The sequence below is a fragment of the Protopterus annectens genome, chromosome 13.part0 (genome assembly GCF_019279795.1).
Source record: "Protopterus annectens isolate FY-2018-M chromosome 13.part0, PAN1.0, whole genome shotgun sequence".
Classification (NCBI taxonomy): Eukaryota; Metazoa; Chordata; order Ceratodontiformes; family Protopteridae; genus Protopterus; species Protopterus annectens.
Genome location: NC_056747.1, coordinates 288550268 through 288574760, shown reverse-complemented (window position 1 = coordinate 288574760; position 24493 = coordinate 288550268). Strand labels below are relative to the sequence as shown.

General features: G+C 39.0%; 2 protein-coding genes across 2 annotated transcripts in view; one reads left to right on the top strand and one right to left on the bottom strand.

Annotated features, from left to right (window-relative positions):
• DDX49 (DEAD-box helicase 49) overlaps positions 1-13536 on the bottom strand; it is a 341216-nt gene extending 327680 nt beyond the window's left edge. Inside the window, exon 1 of the mRNA XM_044053852.1 lies at positions 13294-13536. Coding sequence (XP_043909787.1) covers positions 13294-13408 — 115 coding nt within the window. The 5' untranslated portion in view covers positions 13409-13536. The remainder of the gene's footprint in view (positions 1-13293) is intronic.
• Positions 13537-13652: 116 nt separating this feature from the next.
• COPE (COPI coat complex subunit epsilon) overlaps positions 13653-24493 on the top strand; it is a 515037-nt gene continuing 504196 nt past the window's right edge. The window contains exon 1 of the mRNA XM_044053853.1: positions 13653-13802. Coding sequence (XP_043909788.1) covers positions 13704-13802 — 99 coding nt within the window. The 5' untranslated portion in view covers positions 13653-13703. The remainder of the gene's footprint in view (positions 13803-24493) is intronic.

The following is a 24493-nucleotide window of genomic DNA, read 5'->3' as shown; positions in this document are numbered from 1 at the left end:
AAAGGCAGTCCATACAGCCTACCTTGACCTTGCAAAGGCTTTCGACACAATACCCCACTCGGGTATTGTAGAAAAACTTACCAGCTTAAATGTAAACCCATATGTCACAAGATGGGTTGCAAACTGGCTTAAGGACAGAACCCACAGGGTTAGAGTTGCTGGCGCTGTGTCAGACTCCAAGCCGGTCACAAGTGGTGTCCCACAGGGCTCGGTCCTTGGCCCCTATTGTTTGGCATCTACTTCTCAGAAGTACAGGCCAACATGGGAGGACTTTGGCTGACAAAGTTTGCAGACGACTGCAAACTGGGCGCCATAGTGGAAAGTGCATCGGACACGGATATCCTTCAGAAGGGACTCACGGAAACAGATAGCTGGTGCCAGAGCCATGGCCTGAAGTTAAACGCCAAAAATGTATAGTCATACCCTTCGGGAAAAACAAGGTAACCCCAAGCTACCATATAGGTGGCAATCCACTAAGCACAGAAGAGGTTATCAGGGACCTGGGGACCCAGGTTGACAGTGGCCTTTCTTTTGACACTCACATTGCTAAAGTGGTTAGAAAGACCTTCTACATTGCCCACCTGATCATGAAGGGATTCACATCCAGATCTAGTGAGGTCATTGTTCCCTGTACTCTTCACTTATCAGACCAATGATAGAGTACAATGCCCCATTCGGGATGTATCTCACCCGACATCTGCAGCAATTGGAGAGACCCCAAAAGTTCCTCACCAAAAGGATAAAGGGACTCCAAAATCTGTCATATGCTGCCAGATTGAAGAAACTCCAGCTCTATTCAGTCGCATACCGTCTGCTCAGAGGTGACATGTGCCTGACATACAAGGCCATGTCCAACCCGAATTAATGGACATGCTCCACCTCAAAAATCCAAATCCACCAAAACCACTAGAGCAAGCGACTTAAACCTTAGCACGGATATAAATAGGACGTGCTGGAGGGATAGATTTATCACTCAGAGACTCCTATGCTGTGGAATAAAATCCCGGTCCATGTGAGGCAGAGCACCTCGCTGACTCTGTTCAAGAGAAATCTAGACCTGTGGATGGGAGATCGTAGGTTTACCCCAGGAATCATCTCTGTGTCACTGCTGGACAGAGGCACAACAAACTAATGGGCACAGTATTTTTTCATATAAGGGGTGGCGTAAGCCACAATAATTTGGGCTAGGCTTATAAATGCCTTAGGGCAGATAGCCTAGTATAAACCTATGAACCTATGAACATGATCAGGCAAATTTTGTTCCCTAAGCCAGGCATGTCTGCGAATGACTGATCCTGTAGCAGCCGCTCTACTTGAGGCCTCTAGGGCATCATAACCACATTGTAAGGTGTGTTTACCCACTTGCTCCGCACTATGCATCATATCCTGTAACTCCTTTAAATCTGGTTGTTCAGGTTGAGACATTTTGTTCCTTAATTGTGCTAACAGGAACTGTTGATATTTAAGCATATGAAACTGACAATTTAAAGCCCTCATGGCTAGGGTGGCCGAGGTATATACCTTTTTACCCCACCTTTCTAAAGATCTTGATTCCCTTTCTGCAGGAAGTGGATTCTTGGCAGAGGAGGCCTTCAATCCCTTGGGGCCTTGTGAAATGGTTTCAGGGTCAGCATTATGGCTTTTGAAGAGAAATTGGTGAGAGCTGGGTACTCTGTAATACCTATCAGGTTTGACTGGTGCAGGAGGCAGAGAATCCGGGTTAAGACAATCCTCCGAATAGACATCATCCAATATGTCCAAAACAGGGGGTATAGCCAGAGGTCTGTGTTGGGGTAACAAAAGAAATTCCCTAAGTCTTTTCTTGGAATCTAAAAAGTCTTGGCCTTCCCAATGGAAGTGTTCCCTCAAGGTGTGCAAGGTTTCCCCAAAGGAAAAATCCTCAGGAGGGGATACAGAAGGAATGGACTGTTCTGCATCCGAATCCTCAAAAGGAGAGTAAGGAGTGTTCCTCTGCATCAGAATGTTCTGATAAAATGGATCCCTGATCAGAAGAGGGAGAATCTTCCTCCACTCTGGGTCTCTTGTCTGGAGGGGGTTGAGAACCTCTGATAAGAGTAATTAAATCCTCAGCCATTTTAAGCATCTGTTTTTTAGGCATGGGACCTGGAGATGGGCCCTATGCAACAGGCCTCGAGGGATGCCTGGCTGCTTTGGATTTAGTAAAGGCCTTAATTAAAAAAGAAGATGAGGGCCTAAATACACCATGGGTGGAAGTGGACCTGTCTACATTAGTAGGCTCTACATTAGCCGAGGCTTCGGTTGTAGTCTGGGAAAGGGCCGAGGACCCAGCGGTCTCGGGTACAGAGGACACCGCCAAAGGAGTGTCGTCGGTAGTCAGGGACTGCAAAGGCATCTCGCTGAGAACCGGACCACGTGCAGCCTGTTTTGGCGTGGTGTCGGCGGGGACCGCGGGTCTCGCTTGTCGGTCCTTTTCCTTGCGTTTTTTGGACAAAACGGTAGTCGGAGTGTCCGACGACATTTTATAATCAAAAGCTTTACCAAAATAATGCTGGGCGAACTCCGCCCGACGCTTAATAGTGCGTTTATTGAAGGTAGCGCAAAAGCGAAAGCCCGAGACGTCGTGCTCTGGGCCCAAACAAGGTATGCAGAGGGAATGGAAATCCTTATGCGGTATTTGCTTCCCACAAGAAATACAATTATTAACTTTTTCTGACATCGGTCTGAGGCAAGAAAAGTTTCCCCAACGGGGTACTTAGCTTTAATGAAGACTTCGGTTTCCAAAATATTCGTAATTCAGGAGCTGGCCGACCGGCACTTGCGAACTGCTTCTGCTTCGGGCACCGCGTGGCAAAAAAGACTGAAGAACATGGCGTCAGCTGTGTCTTATATACTCTAGCCTCACTGACGTCAGAAGAGGAAGTGACAACAACCGACGCCGGACCGAGACTTTGGAATTCGGCCGACCGAGGGACCACCTGACAGCAGAAAACCCATCTGTGATTACTGCAGCTGTATGCACGATGAACATCAGTATCATTTATACCTGGCCATTTATTAGCTTCCACCACTATCTGCCAAAACAATTCTTTATACTCAGTATTGAGTTCCCAAAGTCCCCCCCCCCCTTCCCTTATCTTTAGGTATAACTTCTAAAATAAAAAGACAAGTGGTACTATGTCTATATAAGGCATTAGTATTGTTATTAATTTCATATAGATGTTCATAGATTCTTCTATGTAATTTTCTTTCAGTTTTTCCTACGTAGAATCCAGTACATCCCTTACATAACACTAAATATACAACACCACTAGAATCACAAGTACCATACTCTTTACTAACTAAAATTCTATTTCTAGCCAGTAAATCAATCCTATCACCATTATATATGTATGGACATTGGAAACAGTGCCCACATTTGCAAGTGCCTCTTTTGCTGCATCCACAATGGTAGATAGCTCCAGTTTTTCTATAATCTAGTCTTTTCTATAATATTCTTAATATTAAAACCTTTTCTAAAAACACATTTTAGGGGTGTATCAAAGATACCCACATCAGATATAGCAGCAAATCTATTCCGTTCCCTTTCAATGGTGTTCAAGATAACCCCCGCATCACCGATATAATTGGTCACAAAGGCTCGTTCAAACACTGTATTGTTACTATTAATATTATTTAATCTACCAGTACAAATATTATCCTGTCCCAGTATAGGTGCAAACCTATATTTTCTTCCCAAAGTCACTTCTGCTCTAATCTCCCTTATTAATTCACATGGATAACCCCTTTCCATAAACAGCAGGTCACATTCTGCTATGAAATCCCCCTCTTCAGAGGGCATCCTGCTGCCTCTCACGAACTGTCTCTTAACTAAGCTTCTTTTTTGGCTATAAGGATGTGAACTGGTGAAAAACAGAAAGGAACTGGAATAGGTCTATTTTCTAAATACTGTAGATTTGAACTTCCCATTACTTTTATGTATGGCAATAGCCAAATAGTTCATGTAATTATACTGTATGTTACCAAGTGAAGTTCAAAAAATTTGTAGTGCCAGAGATGTAGTTATAAAATTCTAAGAATTTATTTTCAGAATAATTCCATGGTAAATAGATGTCATCTAGGTAATGTTTATATAATTTCCAAAATTTTAGATATTTAGAATTAAAGATGTACTTCTTTTCCCACACTGATAAAATAATTATTCCTTTTTTAATGGCAGCTTATGTTCTAGATTATACTAAAAACTCTACTCTTACAGTGCTGGTCTTTCGTTTAGGACCCCCCCCCATTTCTTTCTCTTTGCCTATACTCTGATGTCAATCCTTGATAGGGAAGACAATCTCTAACCTGAAGCCCAAATAAATTCTTGGCCTCTTCCCGTTCTATTACTTTTCCCTCTCTAGTTATTTGCTCCCAATACCTTGGTTCATTTGCCAGTTTTCTCCAATAAATTCTAACCTCCTCTTGTCTATATCCCTAACTGTAGTCATTCCTATTGGCAGAATCTCCTTTTTCCATTCCTGTGTTGGTTTAGTTCTTAGAATACTTTCTACTACTTTATGAATATACTATTATGTATGATTATTGTTGTTCTTAAAAGGCTGCATCCAAAATCCCAGCCTCTTGTTTCTTGAGCTTCCCCCATTTCAACATCATCCCTTTCAACTTTGAATTATAGTTTCCTGCTTGTGCTATGTACAGGACCCTTAATTGTGTAGCTCTGAAATACCCCTTCAAATTGGGTAATCCCAATCTGTCCTGTACTGAAAGAATCAGCTTATCCCATTTGACTCTTGCTGTCTTCCCCTCCCAAAGTCCTTCAGCTCTTTATTAATTGCTATCCACAACTTCTCCTCTGGTTGATAAAAATCTGCCTGACCTGTACATAAGATTAAAGGGACTAAAAACATTTTGACTGCTTGTATTTTACTATCAATATAACAGAACTTCCATATTCTCAGTTTTTGAATGATCTTTTGTTTAGTCTCTACCCAGATATCCTTAGCTGCCATAGCAGAGTCGTTTTTAATCCATACTCCTAAATACTTCATTTTATCATGTCCTCATAAATACGGATATTGCTGAACCAGTTTGTGTGCAGGTACATAATTTAATCGCTATTGCCTTTGCTTTACCTTCATTAATTTTGTATCCCGAAAAGATTTGAAACTGTCTATACAATAATCTAATGTCTCTTTCTGATTTTGTCCGGTACAAAATAATACCATCTGCAAATACAGGTAGCTTTTCTTGACTACCATACCAATTATATCATTGAATTTTTGAGTCTCTTATTTTCTTTGCCAGTGATTCCCCAATAAGTGTCCTGCCCTCAAAAACCTAGTACAACATCACTCAGCCAAAAGGCCTCTTAGATCATCAAGCAAACTACTACTAGAAGTCACCAACAGCTACAATAGCTTTGTAGATGCACTATATAGTAGTTCAGTGGCAATGGAACTCTGCCCCTACTAGCATTCAAAACACATCATCCAAAGTCTCCTTTAATGACCTCATCAGGCAACATCTCAAGCAAAGTTGGCAGTGCCATGATTGCTCCCCAGGCTAGTGAAAGCAGATAAGGTACACATACTAAACTATTCTCACAAACACTGGCTAATCTACAATGTATGTAACTCTACCTGTGTATTATGTATGTATTCTACCTATGTTCCAAATTTCAGCTGTACACCACAAACCTATTAAGTACCTTTATTTTTTAAATATTTTCTGTTTGTTCTCTCCACTGTAACTGTTGATGTGCTGCATACCACTGTGAAAACATGTCTTTTGTAATTTGTGTGTATACTGATCACATCTAAATGTATCTGTAATTTTTCTATGTGGAGCTTTTCTCCCCAGGCCTCAGCTGAAAAAGGGCCTTTTCGGCTCAGTCAGACACCCCTGGTTAACAAATGAAAATTAAATTAAATTAAAATAATACAAATAACAAAGGGGAAAGAGGACACCCCTGACTGGTTTCTATTCTCAAGCAGAAATTATCAGAGAGAACCCCACCCACTTTAATTTTCACCTCTGGTCCCTCATATATACTCCTAACCAACCTTATTTTTTCAGGAAATGCAAATGCTTCCACTGCCCTACTCAAAGTCCCACCGTACTTTGCCAAATGCTTTCTCTACATCATGACCCACCAACAAAAGTATTTTCTTACATTCTGCTTCTCTCTGCATCATCAATGTTCTAGTAATGTTGTTGAATGTTTGCCTTCCCTCCACAAAACCACACTGATCCATACCTATTAACTTTTGTCATTTATTTAGCCATTGTAGACAAGAACACTTTACAATTATGGTTTAGTATTGGAATGGGCATGTATGAAGCTGGGTCTGAAGGATCTTTACCCTCTTTAGGTATTACAGCTACCACTGCTTTCTTCCAGGATGTTGGTACTCCTGCTCATAAACTACTGTTAAACAAATCCTTCCAGATCTTTATCGGTTTGTTCTCTCCTAGCTTCCTAACTTCATCTATTCCTGGGGACTTTCCTGTTTGCTAAGTCTTTGTTAAGTTTAACAGTTGTGGTTCCAAAAAAAAAAAAAAAAAAAAACACACACACAAAAAAAATGGAAATCAAATCTAAACCAACTGTACTTGAAGTAGTGAATATTGTAATGGAGATAAAAGAACTGAAGTGGGATCTTTGGAAAATGGTAGAAGCAAATTACATAGAAAAAAATGGAAATTGCAGAAACAATACATGCAGAATAACATTTTGGAAGAGGAGTAAAGTTTTAGGGAAGGCAGGAACTGAACAATTTAAGTTATATTGGATTAATAATTGTATAAAATAATGTATACGATGTAAAATGTTTGTAACTGTGAGCATATTAACATGATTTGTTTTTTTTTTATATAAATTTGTCTGCTTATATCTTAAATAGGTCAATAAATGGGTTTAAAAAATGATATTCCAGATGATCTGCTTGCATATTATACTATTTTTTCTTTACTTGAAAAGCTCAGAATAAGACATTTTGGTGTTCTGAAACACTTTGAAACCTTCAAGTCTTTTCAGGATATAAAATTAATGAAAATAAGGTTATAGCAATAATGCAGGCCCTTAAGGAAAACAACACAGAATATTATATTTATAAAAGTAGCAAAAAGTATTGCAAGAAGTAAGCCAACATAAGAATGGAGAAAGGATACTTTGTAAATACGGATAGCTGCACTTATGGTTACAGAAAATAGACAAAAGGGGGGCTCAGAATTACTGGAGAAAATGGCAAAAGAACCAAGGTACTGGAAGCAAATAACTAGAGAGAGGAAGCTAATAGGAGTGGAAAGAGGCCTAGCAGAAGATTGGACTGCAGGGTAGAGACTGCCTTCCCTACAGGGTATTGTTTTAACACTTTTAGTAACTTCACATTACACAGGGAAGTGGGTAAACATACAATTCTAAAAGAGAAAACAAACCATTACAATGATTTTTTTCTTGTCCAGCATTATATGCATAAAGTTCCTGTCTTAATTATTTTTCAGTTTAACATCACACAGACAGCTCAAGTCCTCCTCCTGAACATTATTCTACATTTACTGTTCCCACGCATTCCAAAGTAATTGTGTTTGACGCCAAAACTTGCAAATGTCTAACATTTTACAACAATGTAAAGTACTTAGTCTAATTATCACAAGCCAGTCTCCTGTGGAGCTGCACTTTATCATCTGTGATGGCGTAATAAGCGTAAAACTGCATTCAGGACATTCCTAGAGTGTTTTCTCACAGTTACTCTCAATACGCCAAGTTAGGGCATTCCTTCAAACCCATAGATTCTTCCATACTTCATACTCCCCCATGCAATGAAGACCCAAAAGGTAGCATGTCGTTCAGCCAAGGAAAAAAATCCAATAAGGTTAAATCCCAAATGTGCAGATACTATTATAAGTTCATAGGTAGGTACCAGGCTATCTGCCCGAAGGCATTTATAAGCCTAGCCAGAATGTGTTGGCTTCCGCCGCCCCCTTAGATTAGTTCCCTGTGCCTCTGTCCAGCAGAGTCACTGAAGTGATCCCTGGGGTAAACTTTCTGTTTCCCATCCACTCGTCAAGGTTTCTCTTGAAGAGTGTTAGCAAGGAGCTCTGCCTAATGTAGACTGGAATCTTGTTCCAAAGCATGGGAAGTCTCTGGGACAGGAATCTATCCCTCCAGCATGTCCTATTTATTGTTGTGGTGAGGTTTAGAACCCTAGAGTGTGTGGCTCAAGGGAATATGGTTTTCTTTACGTGGAGCATGTCCATCAATTCTGGGTTGGACATGGCCTTGTATGTCAGGCAGAGATCACCTCTGAGTAGGCGGTATGCAACCTAGTATAGCTAGAGTTTCTTCAGTTGAGCTGCATAGGGCATCTGTTTGAGGCCAGTGATCCTCTTGGTGAGGTACTTCTGTGGTCTTTCCAGCTCTTGCAGGTGTCTTGTGAGGTACATCCCAAATGGGCAGTTGTATTCTATGATGGGTCGGATGAGTAGAGGGGCACAATGACCTCTTTTGATCTGGATGCGAACCCTTTTGTGATTAGGTGGATCACACAGGATTTTCTAACCACTTTGGCAATGTGATTATCAAAGGAGAGATTACTATCTACTTGGGTCCCCAGATCCCTTATTACATCTTCCGTATTTAGGGGACTACCACCTATGTGGTAGTTTGTGGGTTCTTTATTTTTTCCAAAGGGGATGACTATGCACTTTTTGGTATTTAGCTTGAGGCCATGATTTTGACACCAGGTATCCGTTTCAGTGAGACCCTTTTGGAGGATGTCTGTGTCAGCCCGAGAGTATGAGCTACCTTGCTTGGGACAAAGCCTTAAGCCAGCCTTATTTCTATAGAGTAATAAGGTCTATAACTTGATTAGTTCCCCCAAACTGCACTTTACCATTTCCTTAAAGACGTCTTTTTTTTTGCTGCAAATTTCGCTGTGGTGGTTTGGATAACAGCATGCCAAGGAGTTAAGTGCAAATATAGGCAGTGTATACTCTAAATTAGGAATTGGTACAACCCCAGCTGTTCTTCTTGAAATGAAAGTAAGCAGGTTAGTGACTTTATAAAATTAACTTTTTAACCACTTTATCAACACCAGTATCTACATAATGCCTAAATGAAAGCAAGAGATTCAGCCAAGTACCAAAACATTTGCACTGTTGAATTACATTGATTGGACACCTAAGTGGGTCTGAAATCCTAAATATGCATCCTTTACTCAACCCCTTAGGACTTCCAAATAATCTGATTTTGTTTTATTAAAATTTACTAGAACAGTCAGTACCAGATAATGTTAAATTCAGTTTGTACTGTCTTTGGCATTTCTGATTTACTTATAGGTCATCGATCTGACATTATTGGATCTGAGATATTGCACTATTAATGGATCTGACATCCTTGCTCATACAGTAGATGAATATAATGATGAGTTACTATCAACTTGTCTTATTTTGTAATTTTCTTCTGTTTGCAGTGTGAAATTTGCAGCTCTAATACCTACACCAGGAATAGTTATTACTGTTTATCCTTCGTCCCCAGCAGTCTACTGCAATCATTTATAACTTGATTTATCATTTGCTAAATTAATTTTGAGTAGATTTCGTTATATTGTTGTGAAGTTACATTAATTTGGCTTTAGCTGAAATTTAATAGTTAATGAGTGACCAGTAAACACATCATGTAAATAGTCACTTTTAATATGCTACATTCCGTTTTTCGCAGTACTCAGCAATGTTACCTAGCTTTAACTTTTATTTAGGTTTGCAAAGTTTAACAATTTAAATTAACTTTGCAATTATCCTACTGCTTCAAATTTTAAATGCACTGGTTTGAACTTATTTAGTACTGTATTTCTGTTGGTTATTCCTGAAATACACATTTCTTTGCAGTAGTTTGAGTCTGCTTATGTACTCTTTTTCTCAGTGTGACATTTTAATAAAACTGCTACGTTGTACAGTGGTAGCCACACACACGACCAAAATAAACACCAAAGAAAGATGAAGAGAGGGAGAAAGAATCAGAATATAGGAGAATAAAAAGTGTGTGTGTGTGTGTGTGTGTGTGGGGGGGGGGGGGGGCAAAAACGAGAACAGATTAAAAGAAGAAGGAAGATGGAAAGTTGAGAAGGTGGTGGGAAGATAAAAGGAGGAAATGACTGATCAAAAGCATGAAAAGATGAGCAAATAGCTTAGAATTACGTGAAAAGTTGCCTATCAGAACTGTGAGGATCACGTGAGCCACACCTGCAAAATGCATCTGGCGAACAGTGATATTTCAATATGAAAAGAGAAGACAACAAATATCAGGCAGATATCGCCAGAGAGAAAGACACTGTTCAAGAGTTTTGAAACACATGAAACTAACCACAGTATCAATGTGCTACCTTAAATAATTTTTATTTTATATTTGATACATATAACAAAGGTGTGCTGAATGATCCTAATGTGAAAGGAGGTCAATCCAAAGACAATGTTGTTGTTTGTCTTTTGGCTTTTCCCGGTAAGGGGTCGCCACAGCGGAACTCCGGTCTGCTAATGACTGGCAGTAGATTTTTACGAAACGCAGAGGTGCCAGCTCGATGCCAAACCTTCAACGAAGTCACGCCCATTTACACACGCATGTCTTTTGAACGCTACCCAACCGCGGGGAGGACATGCAGACTCCACACAGAAGGCACCCCCAAGCCAAGCCAGGAATCGAACGGGAGAACCTCTTGCTGTGAGGTAACAATGCTACCGTCGTACCAAAGACAATATTAAATTATATCTCTCAACTCTTGTTGAATTTCATGGATAACGTCATTGATTCAGAATTTTGTTTATGCGCCTCTTACTATCACTGCAACAAACCCTCCGCCCCTCCAGAAATGCAAGCTAGTTCAAGTTTCCCAAGGCTGCAGTACTAAGCAATCTAGTCTGAACTAGTTTGTAGTCGACAAAACTAATTAAATAACTAACACCTACATTATTAAAGAAAGACTCCTCTATGACATTTGAGATATTAACTGGTTAATTCTCTGTGTGCCCTCCCCTAACAACTTTCCTATTCATCTTGCTGGTGATTACCTCCCTCCTCCTATCTCCTTAACCAAATTCAAAACCCTTCTGCTTGAATTTACCTCAATAAAAAAAAAATTCAAAAACTTCATCCTACTAGGGGACTTTAGTCTCAACCTTCTTGGCCTTAACCATACGATGTCTTGGAAATCCTTAATGATTTTAAACTCACTCACCTGTTCGATGAACCCACCAGGCCAAGCCCTAACCCCTCCCATCACTCACTTCTTGATCTTATTATTGCTTCAATGACCATTGTCCAATCAGCTTCAATATCTCTCACCACAAAAACAAAATCCTTCCCACATTCATATCATTCCAGAACAAATCCCAATCCAATATTCTCAATTTGACTGGTTTCCTATTCCCTCTCTTCTCTGAGCCTAACCATTGTAGCATTCTCCTCAAATTCTAAGTAACCTCCAGGACTCGCTCTTTCTTAAAATCTCACGGTTCTCTAACCCCCCCCCCCCCAAGAAAAAACCTGTCTCATATGTGAACTCAAATGCCTCCTTATTCTCAGGGAGGATGCCTGGCATACTTGGAAAAACAAGCCATCCTCAACCTCCAGGCAACAATATACTAAGCTAAGAAATCTAGCTAAACCGGCAATCAGGCAACATAAAAGTCACATTATGAAAAACATCCATCATACCTTCTCAACTCATCTAAAAAAGTCTGGGTAGAAGTCAACTGCGTGACAAGCCGCACTAACCCAGAGAACACCCACTCCTCCTCATCTAATCTTACAGCAGCTTATTTCAGCCTCCACTTCAGTATACTTCCCATCCCTGATTCCATTAATAACCAGCCTCTCCCTCTAACCTTTGTTCTTCTCGCCTATATTCCTACTTTCCATTTCAACACAATCAAAACTAAACATGTAGTACCACTACTTGAAGTACTAAAAACTGACTCACCTGCTGGTCATGACAATCTTCTCCCATAGTTCTTATTCCTATGTAAAGACTTCACAGCCACACCGCTTCTTCACATTTATAATCTCTACCTAACTCAAAACACCATGCTTGAGAAAAAAAAAGCCAAAAATGAATCCATTCCATATCACTGACTTCTGTCCCATCTCCATTCTTCCCATACTTGTAAAATCCTTAAAACATAGTTTACAATAATCTCACCCATTACATCTCCCAATATAATCTACTATTCTCAAATCAGCATGGGTTTAGGCTGGAAGGAGAACTTCTACAACACTTGGGACACTTACTGAGAACATCTCCTGGCTATGGACAAAGGCTTCCTCCCTGGATCCATATTTATAGCCTCACCAGAACTTTTGAGCTAGTAGACCATGACATTCTGTTAGATCACCTAAATGAAAGTGGAATTAGCCCAGATACAACTCCCTGGTTTAAAAATTATCTTTCCAATTGGTACTTCTCTTTTCAGTATCAGAATATTCCTCTGCTTCCATGCTTCTTAAAAAAGTCCCTCAGGACTCCATTTTGGTCCCCCTTTTTTCTATTTTCTTCAATAAACTACCACCTGACCTCCCTCTCCCCTCTCTCCCTTGCTTTTTGTTGATGACATGTCCTTATTTCAGTCAAACCTGACTTCTTTAGCCATATAACAACTACATCATCTCAAGTCCAAGTCAATTTAGAATAACAAAAAAATTAATGCTGAACACTTCCAAAACTAAAGTAATGCTGTTTGGTACATCCACTAAACAGCAGAAAAACTGTCAATCACTTTTTATCCATGACCATTCTGACAACCCCATTAGTCAAGTCATCTCTTTCAAATACCTTGATACGTGGCTTGATCTCAAACTGAACTTTCATGTTCAGCTTGAACAAATACAGAAGAAAATTCTCTCCTATTTTACTCTTACAAAATTTCCCCTCTTTTTCTGCAGACCAATCAGGAATGTCACAGGCAAAGGCATTCTACTTGCCCAGCTTGAATATGGACTTCTACTTACTGCAGCATCCAAGAAAAACTCCTCCACCATCGTCGTTTAAAATGCTTTACTGTATCGTCCTCCCATGTCTCTGGTTCTGCAGAAAGGGGCTGAAAAACTATATATTGAAAAAACAGAGCGTCTTCTTGGTATAAAATGATTTACCTGCAGCCTTCTTCAGCAGCAAGTATAAGCAGCTTTGACATTTACCCTTTCTGAAGAAAATATTCTAGCAGATACAATTCTAAATATACATGAGAAGTTGCGCATAAAAGAATACATCATAGTTAATGCTGCCAACTTACAGTCTTCTTCGTAGACACCTGACTTACCTTCCAAAATAGCTGGGATACAGTTCTGCTGAACTGGGGTTGGCTTGTTTATCCCCATCTGCCTACACTGCTCCAAAAGCCACTCCGAAAGCCCTAGAGCTGAGAAGCTCGCCATCTCCACTTCTATCAGATTAAGCAGACATATCTCTAAGACAGCATTGCGTTCAAAAGAACTACAAAATACGACAGACGCATAATAATACACTTCCTACTGAATCATTGTACCGCGACCACCCAGTCCAACAAATCACAGAAAAGTAACTTCAAGACTTCAAGTCCCAGGATGCATAACAAATGCACTAAAAAGTTGCAATGTATGCCACTGCAATTCTTTAAACTACTTCCTGTCTCTTACGGAAGTGCTACTCTTGTTGGGACGTGTACGGGAAGTTTAGCTTTTTAGGTACAAGATGGCTCAACAGGGGGATGTGGATGAGTTATTTGATGTGAAAAATTCTTTTTTTATTGGTAATTATCAGCAATGCATAAAAGAGGCTCAGAAGTTAAAGGTAACGTAAATGTAGTATTAAAGTAGTTTCGTTAAGTCTAGTTCTTAACTTTGCTGTGGAATGAAAAAAAAAATATGTTTAAAATACGTTTGTGAGCTAAATATATGAATTGTGTAGTTAAATGTTTTACATTGTGTGGAAGACTTTTAGATCGTATGGTGCCATGGTTACTTTTGTCATACCACGTATGAGAAGTGAAAATGAAGAAACGTGGGTTATGATGAAAGGTGACATTCGATGAATGCAGGTGGTGTAACAGTTGTGTTTTTACGTCAAATTGATGTGCTAAATGTATGGCACAGATCGGGTGATGCTTTGTTTATGTGTTAACGGGCTAGAACAGTGCTAACAAAGGTCATATTTTCAAATGGATGCATGTAGCAGATTGAATCATTTAAGATAGCTTGCTTAAAAACGATCATTGCTGCTCTGTAGCTGTTACGAAAAAAATACTGAGTGTTTAAACTTAATTGCCTCCCTATGCATCCACGGTAAACAGTTCATATATTAATTGTATAAATTGGACATATGGATGATCGGACGTAGAATGGAAATGAAGGTGTGTTCTTTCTGTGAGTCAGTAAGTGGGATAAATTGATCCTCTTGATAGAACAATGTGGCTTAGGATTACTTGATTTGAAGGGATAATTTATAGATACACAGTGAAGGTTCATATACTTAACGCAAGCAGAAGGCTAGAATTCAAAGTGGAAAGGGATGATGAATCAGGGGCTTAAGAAATAAGGAGAGAATTGGATTTTGGATGCAGATCCTTAAGGAGAATGAACGTATCCGTGCATAATGTTATATTCATAAAATTGCAGAAAGTGTTCTAAGAGCTAAGCCAACATGTGAATAGTGAAAAGAAATTTTATCAATTTGGATAACTGAAAGTAAGGGGTACAGAAAATGGGCAAGAGGGGCTGGAATTTATTATAGAAAACTGGCAAAAGAACCAAGATGTTGGGAGCAAAGAGATAAAGAGGGACGTGTAATAGAGTAGGATGAGGCCAAGAAGAAGTTTGAACCTGCAGGTTAGAGACTGTCTATCCTGTCAGGGATTGAACTCCGAATATAGGCAAAGAGAAAGGGGTATGGAAGTTCTAAGTAAAGAACTGCTCTGATAGAGTTTTTAGTCAAATCTGGAATAGAAACTGCTGTTTAAAGGGGGATAATTAGGAGGGCATATAAAATATACCTTAATTGGAACAATCAGTCAGAGATGAGTTTAGAAAAGATTGATAATGGAGACTGAAAAGGCAATTTACAAGGGGACAATGGAAGGGCATATGTATGGCGCCCAAGAATACAACAGAGACAAAAAAGGTTTAGGATCTTTGCTTGGAAGTGTTTGCATGGGTACTTTTTATACCCCAAGCAGAATTGTTTCATTGGATAGACAGCCAATATTGTAGGTGTGACAGGGAAGCAAGAGGTAACGGGAAACATGTTTTTTGGGAGTGTAATGAGTTGCAGGTGTTTAAAAAAATTCCTAAAGAGTACTGTGTTAGAAATATTGAGGGTGCAAGTGGCTGTTATTAAGGGCAATTTTTTTTGAGGTGGGATACAGGATCTGAATTGCTTTTATATAGTAAGGCCTTATTGAGTTTAATTCTTTTGGCTGCCAGAAAGCGATTATTAGAAATGGAAATCTAAGTGTTGACAGACTGTATTTGAAGTATAGGCGGCTGTAAAATAGATAAACTGGAATAAGGAACCTTAGAAAAGGGAGGGAGCAAATAGCATGGAAATAGAATTTGTGAAAACAGTGCATGTACATTACTATGCAGGAAGAGGAGGAGTGAGGTTTAAGAGAAGTCAGGAATTGAATGATTTGTAGATTGTTGGACTGAAAGACAGTTGTTATAAAGAAAGAAAACCTGTATAATGTGTGTAAATGAAACAAATTCCTTAATTGCTTTACATCATGTATGGGTCCCATCAAATTATCTATGGTATGATCCGAGTTATTCTCATTAGTGGTAATATATAGTTATTGACCATGGGATGGGTAGGGCCAATTGATAACCAAATGGGATAGGTTATTTCAAGAACAAAAAGAAAATTTGCTAGGCTTAAAGTGACCCATAAGGATAGCTAGCCTAGTAATATGAACCTAAAAATGTTAATGTGGTTTGTTTTCTATTGATGTTTGTGTGCCCATGTCTTAAGTAATGTTTTAATAAAGATGTTTCTAAAAAAAGTTTAAACATATGCTCTGCAATAATGCATACATGAATCTTGTGTATTTTAACGTTTTGATTGTTAAGTGGGTGATTGTGACAGAGGTTTTAACAGTTACATTGCAAATTACAACCTAAGCAGTGGGTATGCAAAATCAAGTTTCTGTTTGGAAAAAAAGGCATCACAGTTGGCTTTTTTTTCTGTTCTAGTGTTTTCAGTAAAATAATGCATACCTTTACCTTCTGCTTTTGTACTAAAATGGAAGATCAGCATATGAAATGGCTTGCCCAAATGTAAGTTTTTAGCATGTATTGTTCATGTCATGCCCAAGAGCTTTGCCAGTTGACCTTGCTTAGATTGGTACTACATACATTTTCCCTCAAGTCGCTTCATTAGTAGGTTTACTACGGTCTCCCTATGGCTTTTGCATGGTTGAAAGGTTCTTGAAATATGTGCAGACTGCAGTATGCATAAGTGTGTTGCATACCATAATGCTTACTGTTAAGGATTAGAGGAAACTGTCATCTTAGCTGGTGCAACATGTCCTCCCCTTCAGTGAGATCTTTAGGTCAGGTGCTTCTTAATATTGTATGTCTAGTGCCTCATTAAGTAATGGCTTGAGTTTGTTCTTGTAGGTAATCTTCTTGACCAGCACTCCTGCAGATGTAGCTTTCAAAGCAGAGTTAAAGTTTTGACTTTTTTTTTTGTATTCTATTCTGTTGGTCCATCCTGCTTCATCATCCAACCTTGCTTACAGTCCAACTGACTCACCTTGTTGTAGCTATAGCAGGTAGGACAAGAGCTGACTGGTGATGGGCTGTCGTCCTTGGCATACTGGCATTTTGATGTATGCATATAACTTTCTTCCTGTGCATCTTTGCAGCTATTTTTAGGACATGGTACCCAGTGCATGCATCATGTGAGTATCACTCTGACATGAGTCTGCTCCCATAGGAAATTAATGCTTCTTGATGTGTTCCTTGATCTGCACTGGGGAATTCTGTAACAGAACATTTGTCAGTAGACCACCACTCATTTATGATAGGTGAGCTGTCAGTCGTTTGTCTTCATTCCTTACCAGCACTCTCTATGGCTTGAGCCCCTAATTGAACTTGGACTGCTTAACTTATAATTAACTAACTTATAACCTGTATAACTTATAAGTTAGGCATATGAATTATATAAGTTATAACTTCCAACAATTTCTAACCTCCTACAGTCAGTTGCCCGAACAGGCAAATTATCAGGTGGAGGATCTCTAATTTTGAACGGAAATGAGCTAAACCCAAAAGTCATTGCCCAAGAAAACTCCTCTTCAGACTCCAGTCCTAACTAGGTTCTCCAAAAATTTCCAGCTCACAAAGTCAAACCACTACAGATTGCTACAGCCTATCACTCCCTGCTTCCACAGATTAATTCAGATCACTCCTCTTTGACATCCTTAATAACTGTCCCAAAAGTAATAATGTAATTAAGACTGAAGTCACCTAGGATGATTGTCTTAGCCACTTTGAATCTGACGTAGGTACTTTCCTAGCAGACCTGTTTCTTTTCAGCTCATAAAAGAACCAGCAAGACCTAACTTCAGATCCTTCAAACATGCCGCTTGATTATTGCAAACATACCAAACTCTATAGCCAACAGACATTCTCTCACCATACTAAGCGACCACTGCCCAATCACCTTTACAGTTGTCAACAGTACCACTGATATTAAAAGCCTGCAGAAGCCAGAGTAGCACAAATATAGATAAACTCAGAGCCTTTTTCATAGTCCACAGCTGAAACCAGGTACTTTCCTTACATGACCCTAATAAAGCAGCTATAAGCTTAATTGACTTTCTAATCAAGCTGCAAAACAAATTCTTGCACTTAGCCACAGGTTTTATGAACATATCAACGTTGAATGGCTGTCCACTGATCTTAAACGTCTTTTTAACTCTGAGGGATGAAGCATGGCAAAAAGGGAAACGGACCAACCACCACTGACAACCACACTTCCTTTATAGTCTTGCATAACCTAGCCAAGAAGTCCATCAGAAGGCACAAAAGAAATCTCCAAACAAACATTTCCCTTTTACATTCCCCTAAGCACTTTTGGAAGGAAGTTAACCTACTTACAGGAAGAAAACCTTGTTATATTCTGTCTACAAACACCATTCAGTGTGGTACAGCAAAACTTTATCCAGATGATTTCCTTAAAAGAATTTAGCAATCTCCCATCAATAAACTCCATAGCTCCCACAGGTTATGCATTGCCCACCCCGCCAACATTCAACCTTCTCTTCCACTTCAGATGTATACGTCCCGAAGAAGTCTTTTTTATTCTGCTTGAAAATATTTCTACTGACACCCCTCCTGGATCTGACAGCATAAATACCTAGTTCCTATATCACTGCAGAGATCATTTTATGTTTTCCTGTCACCAACATGTATAATGTATGTCTCACATGAAACATCATGCCACAGATTTGGAAAACTGTCCTAAATAAACCCCTCCCAAAGCAAACCAACCCAAAAGATACTGCTTACTTCTGACCAATGTCCTTTCTCCCAATTTGGGGCAAAATTCTTGAAAAGATAGTCTACACCCAATCCAGCAGTACCACCTGCTCTCACCCAAACAGTGTGAATTTTTGGCCTGGACAAAATTCTATGACAGCACTTTGGTCCCTAACTGATGACATCTGGTAAACTTTGATAGTGGCCTCATTACAGGTCCCCTATTTATAGACCTGACAAAGGCATATGACCACTATTTTTTATCCAGAAAAAAACTAATTGAAATTGCTGTCAGTCCAGATACTGCTCTGTGGTTTAAAAACTGCCTCACTGACAGGTATTTCAGAGTTAAAATAGGTTCCTTCGAATCAGAATCTGCACCCATTACCAAAGGCATACCAGAAGTGTCCATTCTTGCCCCCTTCCTCTTCTCCATATTCATTAACAAACTTCCGTATGACCTCCCCCAGCTCCCACTAATCCTCTATGCTGATGATGTGGTCGTTTACCAATCAGGTCACTCTGTCACCAGTATTCAGTGCCAACTCCACTTGGACTTGCATGAGCTGTACCAGTGGCTAATAAACAACAAACTACTTCTCAACTATAACAAGGCCAAAACTATGCTTTTTGGAACTCCACAGAAAATTCACCAAGCACATTGCTCTCTAACTATCTTTGACCTATACAACCATTCCATAGAGACAAACCCCCCTTCAAATACCTAGGACGATGTCTTGGAGTTACTAAACTTCTGTTTCCACATAAACAAGTTGAAAGCCAGAAAGATCCCCATTCATAGTAGCCATTGGCAAAGGACGACTTCTTTTTCAACTTCAATATGGGCTCCCAAGTTTTGCTTATGCTGCCAGGGAAAACATTGTCACATTCTAGGCTATCTCTAACAGCATGTGTTGATTCATTACAAACTCATTTATCTGTGAGCATAATCATAAAAATCATAAAATGAAAAATAATCTCAAAGTCATAAAATACCAGGATTTCCAGGCAGAAATTAGAGCAATGTGGAAGAATGATACGCAGACAGTTCCAATAGTACTAGGAGCAGTGGGTCTCAGCATGAACAGTTTTTACCCAACTGCATACAGTTCCAATAGTAGTAGGAGCAGTGGGTCTCAGCATGAACAGTTTTTACCCAACTGCAGTAAGACTCCTTAATGCAGACTTTGACCCCATCACCACTGAACCAGTAATCAAGGACCTGCAATCCTCATCACTGGCACCAGTGGAGGATGTACAATAAGAGGATGACAAGTTACACACTCTATATTACTAGATGAAGCTCTCTGCATCAAGTGCAATTTCCCTTAAAAGCACACAGAGACCACAGTTAGTCGCGGGCTGGTTTCTCTTTCTTTCTCCAGATCCCCAATAAGACTCCCACTGGCACAGCTATGGAGTTGAGATCTCAGCTGAGTGGCCAAGCCAAGACCTCCAGCACCATCTCTGTCCAACCAGTGCTTCATGTTCCTGCCCAAGTAGCTGGCGCACACACTCTTTTGAGGTTTGATTTGTACACACACACACCTGGGAAAAGCTGGCACAGGTTTACTAGCTATGCCCCTTTTTGCCCAGACTATAAGGTAGTTATCACTGCCACTAACCAGCTCCTTGTCAACTACTTTAAGGCACTTAACAAAGGGTGTCCAATCTTACTGTGTAATGTTACTATTAATACAAGTGGTAGTTTGACCAAGAGCAAGGCTATTAGGAGTGGTCCACAGTGTCACCAAATAAATATGCAAGTAACTCTCAGAATTTAAATGTCTCTAGACAGATCAGCCACAATAAAATCTTTAAGTATATTTAATAATAAATAAAAGAACAAGACAGTACTAAATTATGTATTTATAGTGACATCAGAGTTCAGAATCACAGGAAATATTTAAAACAACATTGCAGGACAGTCTCAAATAAAGAAAAATGTCTGACCTAAGCTTTGCTATATTCCTGACTGTATCTAAGAGAGTTACTATTCCCTAGAAACTTAGTTACAAAGCAAGGCAATTGTGGTGAATGGATCTTTTCTAGTTGTTATTGTTGTCGGGTTAAATACAGAATGATGTGCATTTCTCAGAGAGTTCTCAGTTTAATATCTCAAATGTTACTGCTGGGCTATCTTGCAGAATGACATAATTTCTTCTCATCTGACGTCTAGCCCCCAGGACCAAAACAATCATTGATGGCGGCTGGTAGCATTCAGCATCTACCTGTAAAAACGCATAGACAAGGGCTTTTCTTCAGATCTTTGGCAAATGCTGGAAGTTATAACACTTCCAAGACAATACAGAAAGCCTCTTAGCACAGACTGTGTCTCCAGCCTAGCCTACAAAATAATTAATTTCACCTATTTTTCTAAATTTTACCAGTCTTGAGTTTAACCTCCTGTATCCCAGTTTCCACTGTTAAAATACATATGTCTAAACAGTTACAGTAGTGCATGTACATTTCTGTTCTTTTCCAGTAGGATATACTGTGGATGCATTTCAAGCACCTTTGCAAAACCCTTTTCAACACACACTTGTGTACTAGCAGTTTGATATACAGATGACATACAGTTCTATTACATTTGTAACACAAGCATCTTATATAGATCATGTAGGTATTCATAAATCACATAGAATAATTTACAAAATTCCAGATAGCGGTGATAGCAGTGTCTCCCTTGGTCACACAGACGTAAATCTGGTTGTATCAAAACTATAATAGATTGTTACACACTCACTCTTTTTTTTTTTCCATGTATAATTCTATTTATTTATTGTATATTTTTTCCATACATAATTCTATTTATTTATTTATTGCATATTAAAATTAATATAGTCTCATTAAAGTACAATTTCAGTTACTTCCTCTTATGCAATTTCACCCAATCTCAGCTCTGTGTAATCATCGTCAGTGTTGTCCAGAGTATATAAATAGTGTACAAGCGTGTACATCAGCTACCTAATTATTTATTTTTGTTTATTCTTTAATACCCATCACGTATTGTCTTTTTGTGTTTGTTTTCTCTTGTAAAAGAGCCAACATTCAAAATTTCGTTTAGGTAGCACTTATGTTTCCTAAATGACAATAAAGCATATTTTGAATCTCATAAAAAAGAATGTACAGTAATGTTTAGTTATGCATATATGTAACTCCATATGAATTGCAGAAGGAATTAATTCTGGGGCACATTACAGGTGCTACAAAGAGCAATTTTTGGCTAACATGAAAGATTGAAACAATACTAATGTCATGAACTTTAATGATATTTTGACTTGGGAATGGGGTCTGTCGATCAGTATATATGTATGCCTTTAAGAAGCCTTCTAGGGGCTTGCGCAAGTGTATAAATACTGTGCACATGTGAGCCTGACTGCCATTTTGTAGTAAACTGTTGAGATGTAAGCATGTATGTCTGTGTAGTCTGTCAGTTGATCGGTTTGTTTATATTTTGTAATGCTGTTATCCATCCTGATGTGTTTCTATGTAATCAAGCATATAAATGGAACTACCCCGCCTGTTTGTCATCTATACTAGAGAGGGATGAGCAACACAGTGTCAGAATGGGGTACAGATTCCTCGGATTCGAGACCGAGAGGCACTCTGTTAAGACTGGAGGATTATATAGGATTGAATCATCCCTACTGCATGTATAACTCGCAAAACGGGTCAGAAACTAATTTCAGGGATTAAAACTTGCTCAGACTATTTCTTATTCACAAAAATATGAAACTAGGCATTCATAGCTTTCTAAACAAATTTCGAAGTAACAGAAATATCTGAAACTATGATAATATTAATTGAGAGATTTGAAATAACTACGAAAAATGTTTGAAATAAAGTCGAAAAACATGAATAAAATAAGGGAAATGACAGCAATTCTTCACTAAGCACTAATTTTTCGCATTAATCAAAGCCATTCGAGTTGTCTGAAGTCTATGATGTGTTTGCATGTTTGTGCAGTATTGCAGTACAGTTATTTCGCAAAATGCAGCCATTTCAAAGCATATTTCGCAAAGTACAGCATTTCAAATAGTTTATTGTGCATATGGATGTTATTACAAGTACTGGCTGTGTGTGCATGTTCATGTATAATTGTAAGTGGGTTTAGATAGCATTGTGTTTTACTATAATCTGTGGGCATGGCAGACTGTGAAAACCATCTCCACTTGTGTTTGGCAATAATATTGCAGAGAACTGCAATGGTGAGTGTTTGAGCAAGAGTACGATATTTTCATACATGATGCATTTTCTGATAAAGATGACTGTGCACAGGCATTTATTCTGCTTAATTTAGCTGGTTCAGAAGCCACAGAAAGGGAGTGTTCATTTGTGTATACACCTGCTGTCTTTGCAGGAGAGGGGGAAAATCGTCATATAGTTGTACTGGCTGAGTCAAGGGAAAATCACGAGTGTTTAAAACATAAATTTAGAGAAATGTGTAACCCCCAAATGAATGTTACAATGGCGAGGCGCTTATTTTATACAAGGGATCAAAAGCCTGGTGAAACTTTTGCAGCATATATAACTGATTTGAGAAATAAGGCTAAAACGTGCAGATTTGGTGATTTAAGAGACAAGTTGATAAGACAGACTTGTGTGTGGTATTTAAAGATGATGCTGTGAGAGATTTTGCTTTGTGACAGTGATTTAACTTTGAATAATACCACTGAGATTTGTCAGGTATATGAGCTTACAGAAAAGCACCCAAATGTGCTTACAAATGAGAGATACATGCTTCCAGTAACTTCTAAAGCCAATATTAATAGTAATTAATAGTATGCAGCACATGGTTAGAAGTAGGCCCAAGCACATGGCAGCAACTGTAAACCCTGCAACAGTCACTGGGAAACTTCGTTCCTTTCCATCAAATTCGAGTGGACATAGTCTCAGTGAAGCTTAGGAGTCAGCAAACTCAAAGCATGTGACTATACCCAGTTTCATATCCAAGTGTCGTAATTGTAAGGGAAGTCATAAGCCTAAAAGGAAAAAATGTTTAGCTTTTGGTCAGCAATGTCACAGATGTAATAAGTGGAATCATTTCAAAAGGTTTTGTAAATAAAAAGGGACACGTTCTTTTATTAAAAGGGAACATTCAAAGAAACAAGTTGATAAATTAGAAAGCAGTGACCTTACTTTTTATGTTGATGGTGTGTCACTGCTTCATGAAACAGTCAATGCAGTAGATTTATGGGCAAAGAATGAAGTATTTTGTACTGTTCTGATAAATGGAAAACCCACAGAGCTCAAAGCTGACACAGGTTCAAAGTGTAATGTTATGTCTGCAGAAACATTTGCTAAAGTATGTGCTGGTGAGGAGCTTGATTTGGGAAAGTGTGTGAAGCTTGTTGCTTATGGTGGTGAAGAGATTTAAACTGAAGGCTCAGTAGTACTTTCATGTTGCTCTGTTGGGAGAAGCTACGACTTATTTTATGTGGTCAAAAGGCACATCCAGTCATTATTAGGGCTCGGAGACAGTTTGAAAATGGGACTGTTTTCATTTAATAAGGAAGTCCAGCATGTTAGCTTAAAAGACCACTGTTCTAATTTCGCCCAGTATATTTTCTCTACTTATGCTGATCTTTTTGAAGGCAAACTAGGCAAGCTTCCAGTTGTGTACTCCATGGTCTGCCTTTGAAGTTTGTGGATTGCCCTGTGAATGACTTATACGTTTGGTGTATTTTTTGTTTCATTTACTCCATGAAGTTAGACCCAGATGTCAATCCAGTTGTTAGGTCAGCCCGGAAAGTTCCATTAGCTATGCAGAACAGAGTCAAAGCCGAGCTATATAAAATGGTGCAACAAGGTGTAATTTGTCCAGTTGCAGAACCTACTGAATGGATATCTTCCATGGTGGCAGCTCATAAGGAAAGCTCAGGTGATAGCAGAATATGTACTGATCATGAGATTTGAACAAATCACTGAAAAGACCTCCACATCCAATGCGTACAGTTGAAGTTGCAGCACTGATGCCAGATGCCACTATTTTGTCTGTCTTAG